The following is a 10,029-nucleotide window of genomic DNA, read 5'->3' as shown; positions in this document are numbered from 1 at the left end:
ATATTTTGCTCGATGCGCCCTCTTGTGGCCTCAGGAGAGAAGCCAAAAGCTTTTCTTCACCCTAACTGAAATTATGCAATTTTGATCATATTTAAGTAGAAAATTTGAATTTAGATTTTCAGCCATTTTAACAGCCCTAACATGCATCACTCACCAACAATTAGAGTAGAAACAATTTTCACTCAGAAATTGCACATACATATATACATACATACATACATATATACATACATACATACATATATACATACATACATACATATATACATACATACATACATATATACATACATACATACATATATACATACATACATACATATATACATACATACATACATATATACATACATACATACATATATACATACATACATACATATATACATACATACATACATATATACATACATACATACATATATACATACATACATACATACATACATACATACATGTGTGTGTGTATATGTTAAAAAAAAATGAAAAAAAATGAACACATTCAGAAAAACTGATTGTGTGTGTGTGTGTGTGTGTGTGTAGAATATTTTATATTTTTAATTTATTAATTAATTAATTCATTCATTCATTCTAAAACTACAATAACCCTGGTTCATGTCTTTTACTGGAGGAAAAAAAAATGCAAACCACAGAGAATCTGCTCAATCTGAACATCAGTGCATGTTATTAAAGAACAAGGTACACTGATAAGACGGTTTATATCCAAGCAAGCAAATATACATAATCAATGGTATATTTAATCTGGAAACAGTCAAAAAATGATTCCACTTTCAACAGCTTCAACATGTTCCTCTTTTACCTGCCATAGTCAGAAAAGGCTTCACCTAGTGCACTTGAGAATTTAAATTACACCAACACTGAGGCAAAACTATTTCAACATTACAGAGTAAAATTCTACCGCCCTCACGGTAAAAATACACACACACACACAACAGAGACTAGACATTTCCACACACCGCCTTGCGCTCCTTTGAGCTCAGAGTGGAAGTACTGAGCAACACAAACAGGTAGACAGCATTCAGAGAGCAACCTTTCACTCACAAACTCAATGTGTTAACCACAATGTTTCAAAAGAGCTGAACAACTCTTCTCTCCTCCTGCAAGCAGAACACATTTTATCCAACATTAATGCTAGAGATATTTTGAGTCTCCATCAAGGAGAGCAGATAAAACCAGAATGTGATTGACTAGTTTGCCACCAATAAAAGGTCCTACTGATCCTCCATTTAATGCAACCTATAAAGTTCTTATCCAGTTGAGGTGGAATTAAGATTCTTTTATATCCTTAAATCATCCCTAAACTTTAAAAAAACAGATCTTCCCAAGGACTTTCTAAGTGAATTTTTGATATATTAACTACTACAATGGATGTTCAAGGAAACAGCTCAGTTAGAAAACACCAACAGCATCAGCCTGTGAAAGCCCGTTTCTGGCAGGAAATGTTAAAACAAATGTAATTGTGACTTTTTTTGCAAAATCTTGCAGAAATTCTTCCATTTTGCCGAATCTTGCAATTCTGAGTTTATTCCGAATTGTGAGATAAAAAGTTGCAATTACCTTTTTTAGTTTTTGTTTTTTTATCCCATGGAAAACAAAAACAAGCTTTCACATCATCCAGTGCATTATTTCATGCTTAATCATGCCATGTCAACTCAGAGCTGTCAATCACAGCTGGAGGAATGAGGCAGCGCACAACCAATAGCATGAAAACATTCCAGTCTAACAAAAACAAGCTTTCACATCATGCCATGTCAACTCAGAGCTGTCAATCACAGCTGGAGGAATGAGGCAGCGCACAACCAATAGCATGAAAACATTCCAGTCTATCATTACATACAAGAAGGAAGAAATGCCTAGAAAATACAGTTCAACTTTCCTTTACAGCTGATGTGTCTGATTAACATCTAGTTCTATACATACTTGGCCACATTGTATAGGAACACAGTAGTTTTGTTACTTTCTGATTTTTACAGTAAGTCATAAGCAGAGAAATAATGTAAGACATGAAATATAGGTAAGCATTGACTGAAATAATGCTGACCAATGATGCTAACTAATCAGAATGAAGTATTTCAGAGAGTTGAATGCGATATAGGCACAAAATACAAATTATTTTACACAAACAATTAACAAATTTGCTACAAAAAAAGTTTCTAAAACTCCCCAGATAGAAACAGTTACACGTATATAGTAGCCCAATAAAACGAATTTGTTTACCTCATGCTTCCCACGCCTTTCAACCAATAACTTTGCACGAGTTTTCCAGTCATTAGGGTTAGATACGGAGAGCACTTCAGTTCACTGTGTATCCTCATTTTAGGCCATGTATATTCACTACAGAAATCGTGTGAATGAAAATCAGTGTTTAAATATCCTAACTTTAACCTTTTCAGGTTATCCGTGACAGTGGGAACGCTGAGATATAAACAAAACAATTGGGCGATTGAAAGCAGCAGCGGCGGCTGTTAGAATGTAGCGCGTTCAGAATCTTCCGCGCCAAACACAACAAGAGCGAAACTTTAGAACGTATCAGCGTGAAAAGTTGTTACAAAGTATCAACGCGCGATTAACAATGAGCAACAATGTATCCATGAGCTCCATTCAAGCCGCCGGGCAGGAAGAAACACTGGAACTAGGCGCGTCTGTGTCAATCTCCACCAAAAAACACTCACATATACACACACACATCTCTAAATACACGATAGCGCACTGACCCACACTCATAAAAAAACACTTCAGCACAGTCCTCCTTCAATAATCCAAACCGGCCGGGAACACAGAGAAACTCTAATCACAATGTCTCCCAAAACTTTTGTAATGGGGCATGAAGAAGTTTGGTTCTTCTCTACTCACCTACTCCATACTTCTCCTTCTTCGTGGGCACCCAGCGCGACATCCTCACTGATGAAGCTGTTGTGAGACGCCCGTGAGGTTTGTTGTCGATATTCCAAATATATATCCAGAGTTTTTCCACACACTTTTTCTTTTCTCTGTAGGAGTGGAGAGACTCATCTAGCCGCCATTTTCCACCATCACTGAACTCATGAACCGCGAGGGGGAGATATTATGAGAAACTTTTTGTCATGTGGGACACCAGCGTCACCGGACGACCGGTCAGTCCCTCACAAAAAAATACCATGGTAACTGCAATTTCAGCCAAAATACCAGAGGAAAGTAAAAGCACTACAACTGGGGTGACTTGGCATGTTTCTTCAACACCGGACACTTTTATGTTCCAGGAGTAGATTTTTTTTTTTTTATTTAAACTTATTATTATTTATTATTATTAGTTATATGTATGTCACATTAAAAATGTCTAATTTATTTTTTGCAACTTTTATTTGTTTATTTATTTATTTATTTATTTATATATTTACGTGTTCCCAACAGGCTTCCAAACTGTAAAAATCTATGGAAATATTAATCATTATGTGTTTAAAAATAAACACTTTAAGTATGTTTTGTATGAAGATTGTATCAATTTTTACCCAAAACACGACTGTTCCTTTACTGTGGCGTGATTCCCACAATTTCTTATGAAAGGAATAGTTCGTGTTTTTGAAAAAAGTCTTTTCTACAGGAAAAACGGTAATATTAAGAAAAAATACCTGTTTTCTATTTGAATATATTGTAAAATGTCATTTATGATGCAAAGCTGAATTTTCAGCATCATTACTCCAGGCTTCAGTGTTACGTTTTCCTTCAGAAATCATTCTAATATGCCGATTTGCTGCTCAAGAAACATTTCTGATTATTATCAATGTTGAAAACACTTGTGCTGTTTCATGTTTTTTATTGGAATCATGATACATTATCATATACGTATATATGTCTATATGCACGCATGTATAAACGCTGAATCTAAACAGAGATCCTTAAGCCACTTTATGATGGCCTACTGTGATGGAGGAGTCCAGATGTTTTGTATTTTGAATGAACCATGATGAAACTCCTTGTAATGTCATTTATAATTTCTTATAATGTTTATTTTAACCAGGGTCTAACCAGACAGACTAATCTGTTTTCCACTGCGTCTGTTCCGTTTTTGAGTAAAAAATATTTTTAATCAAAATATGGAAAACAAAATTAACAGCACAGCATAATACATTATGAATCCACTAATACTCATAACGAGACAATTTTCACTGTCATAAATAGCTGCAGACTGTGGCGACTGCTGAAAATTTGATTATGGGGACCAATTAGAAAAGATTGCTCTGGGATACTGTCTCATAGCCACCGACTTCACTTAATTCCTGCTTTTCCAGAGAAATTATCACTCTGTTTGAGGTTAATTGTTGTTTCTGTGAAAGTATGTTGCTTTGCACACAAACCATCCCCAGATGCTTGCGATTAAAGCTGCTCTGTGGGACAAAGACTGTCTTTTGAATCATTACACTATGCTAAACATTTAGAGAACGAGCCTTTTAGATGACATCTATGCATGAAAGGCTTCCACTTCTTTGTTCATTTGCCGTTGTGTTTTGTAGCCTGCAGTTAATGTTGTAAGTATTTGATTAAAACAACATTAAAAGAAGCTCCTGCATCCTTTGCGTTCATCTGAAATTTCGGTGTAAATGTTACAGAAATGTGCTTTCGTTGTTAGCCCACAGATACAGTAGATGCCTTTATGAGAACTGAATGATTTATTCTCCTAGAGTAAGCGCTTTCTGGCCCCGCAGCAGGGTGAAGAGGCTGTTTACCATTCATCAGTGTATATATCAGAGGCCTGTTGGTTTAGTGCAGACTCTGTCACATTAAACACCTCTCTCTGGCTCTCTCAGCCTGAAGAATAGAGCTCAAACACTTCATCATCATTACCCAGTGAAATGTCCAGCAGAAAGAGAGATTTTGTAGCTTTTTAGTGGTGTTTGCTAAGCCAAGCACTATTATTATTATTGCTAAAACTAGTAGATTTATTTTTGTTATGTGAAAGTCGCATTAAAAATATATTCTTAATTTAATTTTTGCACATTTAAAATTTATTTATGTATTATTATCTTGTCCAACACCCAATCAACAAAAAAACTATGAAACTCCATCATAAAAAATATAAATTATTATGTTTAAATAAATCATGATTAAAGAAGTGAAATTATTCATCTAAAAATATATTTGTATGACCATTTTTAATATCAAATGTTAGTCAAAGTTATTCTATTAAATTCTACAGCTGTCCTTTAGTTGTGGCGTCACTTCCACCATTAATAAAAGTTTTTTTTAAGTCTACTTTATACTTAACTTGGAAAAAATTACTTTTAAACTATTTTCATATTGAAATTGGTAGTACATTTTACAAATAATTAGGAAGAAACAGCAAGTAACACATTGAGTTAAATGTCAAAATGTGAAGTAGAAAGACTTAAATAGTATTTTTGGTAACACTTAAAGCCTTTATGTGTAATGCATTATAAAGGGTTATTAAAGGGTATAATGCATTATAATTATTCATAATGTGTGTTGTAATACATTATAATTATCTTGTTGTAAATAAGTACAACCAATATATAAAATGCGTACTGTAACAATGAATCAATGAGTGTTATAATGTATTAACTGTTGTTACAATTATTCATGAGACTGTACAATGTAATGCATTGTATGGTGCATTATAAGGCATAATTAATGCATTAAAACTACTTTTATAATGCATTATATAAAGGCTTTAAGTAAAGTGTTAGTTATAGAACTTATAAAGTGTTTTATTATAGAAACATACTCCATTAATCCTATTTACAACTTTGAAAAATCATTTTTACTGTGTAAGAGGACAACAGCATCAACGAAGCGTATAAGGTGATATATGTGCCGTAAATAAAGCTAACTATCACAGTTTTATGCATAGATTCTAATCAGGCTTTTACATATGCAAAAAATGAGAAAATACAAACACACACACATATTATATGCAGAAAATTGTACACACATATACATATATATATATATATATATATATATATATATATAAACTTTCTTCCAAGATTTGAGAGTTGTAAAAGTGATATTATGATACATGACTTTTGAGCTTCAAAGAGCATCATGAATATACAGCTTAACATCTCCAAGAGAGGAAATAGCATCAAAAGGGTTTGGAATGACATGAGGGGAGTAAATGCTGACAGAAGTTTTGTTTTAGGGTGAATTATTCCTTTAATTGTTCTCCTGTGCCTTTCTTATTTGTTTGCTCTAAGCCTCTGAGACATTTGACAGCTTTAATTAGGCAATCCCTCCGTAAATACAGAGAATAAGCCATGCTGAGGCATGAGTCACGGCCCAAAGCACAGAGAACAAAACAGCAAATTACCCACTTAAAATTAGAAACAAATACCAAATTGATCACAGGAAAATAATGGCTGGGAATAAACATGAAATAGATGTACAGAGCAGGATAGGGCTCTTTTGATTGTGTGAGTCATACAAGCTTTCATTTCTCTTTTCCTTCTCTCTCTCCTCTAATGATGAAGATATTTCTTATTATCAGCAGAAAAATGTTGACGTGTCCCAACATCAGAGGAACGAACCTAACACACACCAGTCTGCCTTTACATGTTTATTTATACTTCATATCAGTCTTCCCCCTAACGAGAACACTTCGCACACTTTCCCTCAGATTCATCATCCGCCTGCAGGGGGCACCGCTTGTTCTGCTCGTTGAGTTCAGAACGACATACTACTATATCTCTGCAGTATGCATTAATTGCTTATACAAAGTGCATTTTAAGACTTTAGGATTTACTTTAAGTCTTTATTTCCAAGGTGCCCTGTAATGAGAAGATGTATAGGAACATTTTAGAAGACACTGAACAATGAGCACAATATGCATACTGCAAAAATAGTAAAAAAGTGAAAGTGAAGTGGCCCAGTATGGTGACCCATACTCGGAATTTGTGCTCTGCATTTAACCCATCCAAGTGCACACACACAGTAGTGAACACACACACACCCGGAGCAGTGGGCAGCCAATGCTGCAGCACCCGGGGAGCAGTTGGGGGTTCGGTGCCTTGCTCAAGGGTCTCACCTCAGTCGTGGTATTGAGGGTGGAAGAGAGCACTGGACATTCACTCCCCCCACCTACAATCCCTGCTGGTACCGAGACTCAAACCTTTGGGATACAAGTCCAACTCTCTAACCATTAGGCCACAACTGCCCCAACAGCAGTATACAGTGTTTTGTATCAATATATTCTTTATGCATGTAATATTGATCTTTTTAAGACATTTTCTTATTAAAAATATAATTTTTTATTTCCAAGGTACCGTAAGATGAGCAGATTTATAGAACATTTTAGTTAAAATTACACACTTTGCCCACACAGTATGCATAAATAATAAAAACAGTATGTATAGTATGCATATATTCTTTATGCATGCAATATTTATATTTTTAAGACTGTTTTACTAAAAATACGAACAAAATATTTTTTATTTTCAAGGTGCCAAGTGATGAAAAGATCTATAAAAATAACTCAGAAAAAAATTACACACTTTTCACAGTGTTTGCACAATTGTAGCTGAGCTGAATATCTTAAGTAATGTACGGGTTTGCCAGGATGCATTGTTTACTGATTGGTATTTGAATATAGAGTTATAGAATAGTACATATTATTAGAAATATTATTAAGACATTATTTTTCTGGGCCTTTTTCTTTTGCCAGATTGAGGACAATGAAAGACGACAAGCTTTACACTGTAAGTTGAGGAGTTGATTTGTCTGCATTTTAATGTTCCTTTGCTCATAGAGTTTTTCTAGATAGATGCTGAGGATTTTTAGGTCGGGTAGAATCTGCGATCTCTGACCTGCTTCATTTGCTGGCTTCCATGGCTGCAATACGCTGTGTTTTCTGCCAACTGGCAACCCGGGGTGTCGAAATTCTATTGGGGAAATTGGCAGTGGGCGGAGTCACATAGACCAAAACAAAAGCAGGCATTCCGACACCAAACGCACATTTCAAAGTAGAATAACTGGCTGTTGCATTGGTTTTCTGAGAAACAAGTATGTGAACTTAGCATGTTTCCTAAATATCTGCAAACATGTATGGTATTTTTATGCTTTAGTACAGCAATAAATAAAAAAATACACACAGCAGCACCTTCCAAGAGATCTCACTTGTGATTTCTCTTTCTTACAGGTCAAAGGGCTGTTGATCCTGATCCTGAAGCAGCAGAATGGACGGGTTGTACAGAAAGCCCGGGACAGAGCTTATTCACCCTGAAGATGTGTTTTTGTGGTATTGAGAGATCATGTGGGTGTCCCGACACAAACATGAACAACCTCATCATCTGATTCAACTCCCTGAAGCGCTAATCGCCTGAAGGCGATCACATGTCCTGCTCCAAACCACGGGATAGCAGAAGCTCTGTGTGTGTTACATGATGCGCTTCTAACCCACATCTCAGTATGACTTAAAAAAATAGATTTTGGTGTTTGCATGTGAAAAACTCACTAATGTAAAGCTAGAACAACGTGGTTAGTTGCCAGGGTGTTGCTATGTGGTTGTTATGGTGTCCTGATGTTTTTTTTTTAGTGTGTTACTATGCAATTTGGTGGTTTGTAAGTGTCACATATATTACGCTATCTAATAATCTGATACCTTGACTGTACCATGGTAGTGGTGTAGTATTTTTTTTAAAGATTTGTTTGCAGTAAGCATAAAGCGAGGGGTTTTTTTATCATTAGTGGTGTTTGCTTAAACAAGCATCACTATTATTATTGCTCATATGTACACTGTAAAAAAAATCTGTAAAATTTACGGTAAAAAAACAGCAGCTGTGGTTGCCAGAATTTTACAGTAAAAAATATGGTAGCAACATTTGTGACCCTGGTCTTGAGTGTCAATTTTTTAAAATTGAGATTTATACATAATCTGAAAGCAAGAGAATAGACTATTGCGAATAATTTAATACACATTCATGGAAAAAATTCAGTGATTCTGATAGTGTTTAGGCCAGCAGAGAAGGCCTTGCTGGCCCACCACTGATAACAATATATTCAGACAATTCAATAACTATATACACTCTGATATTGCAGATTTTATATTGCCATTTAGGGTGCAAAAAATCTAAATATTGAGAAAATTGCCTTTAAAGTTGTCCAAATAAAGTTCTTAGCTAAGCATATTACTAATCAAAAATTTGGTTTTGATATATTTACGGTAGGAAATTTTCTAAATATCTTCAAGGAACATGGTCTTTATTTAATATCCTAATGATTTTTGGCATAAAAGAAAAGTCGATAAATTTGACCCATACAATGTATCGTTGGCTATTGCTACAAATACACCTGTGCTACTTATGACTGGTTTTGTGGTCCAGGGTCACATTTTAGGTTTTACGGTTTTAAATTAAATTTACATTTAAATACCGTAATTTCATTAACTGATATAATGTTAATATACCAACCTATTGAAGTACTGAAATCTGTATTGTACCTTTGTAATACACCGATAACCACCTAAAGCAGGTGATGATAAGAAAGTCATATGATGAACCAAAGCCCATCACAAGCAGCTTTTAAATACTAACATATATAGGAGCACAGTGTCATTCACACAAACACTAAACATCATCATGGTAACACACACGGAACTGAAATAATGTAATAAACATTAATTTAACAACATTAGCTGTAACATACAACCCTACTGTACAAAACTGATAAGAAAAAACTAAGAAGAAACAGTTATTTCAACAACAAAAAAACCCCCATCAAATTTGAAATACAACGCAGGGAATTCTGGGAATGTCAATTTATGGTTATTCACTGCAAATTATAGGTTCTTTTTCACTTCTAAAAACGGTATACTACCGTAAAATTACAATGTAATGTCCTATACAGATTTACAAAATATCTTCATGGAACATGATCTTTATTTAATATCCTAATGATTTTTGGCATAAAAGAAAAATCGATAAATTTGACCCATACAATGTATCGTTGGCTATTGCTACAAATACACCTGTGCTACTTATGACTGGTTTTGTGCTCCAGGGTCACATTTTAGGTTTTACG

General features: G+C 34.7%; 1 protein-coding gene across 2 annotated transcripts in view; it reads right to left on the bottom strand.

Moving 5' to 3' along the window:
• The window catches only part of LOC107667825 (dedicator of cytokinesis protein 1), a 288,581-nt gene extending 285,519 nt beyond the window's left edge, over positions 1-3,062 (bottom strand). For both annotated transcript variants that reach the window (XM_016459540.1, XM_016459550.1), the window contains exon 1: positions 2,875-3,062. In XM_016459540.1, coding sequence (XP_016315026.1) covers positions 2,875-2,917 — 43 coding nt within the window. In that variant the 5' untranslated portion in view covers positions 2,918-3,062. The remainder of the gene's footprint in view (positions 1-2,874) is intronic.
• Between the last annotated feature and the right edge of the window lie 6,967 nt (positions 3,063-10,029).

Source organism: Sinocyclocheilus anshuiensis, unplaced genomic scaffold (assembly GCF_001515605.1).
Source record: "Sinocyclocheilus anshuiensis isolate Anshui unplaced genomic scaffold, SAMN03320099.WGS_v1.1 scaffold493, whole genome shotgun sequence".
NCBI classification, from domain to species: Eukaryota; Metazoa; Chordata; class Actinopteri; order Cypriniformes; family Cyprinidae; genus Sinocyclocheilus; species Sinocyclocheilus anshuiensis.
Note: the sequence above shows the minus strand (reverse complement) of the source record. Positions and strands in the feature narration are given on the sequence as shown.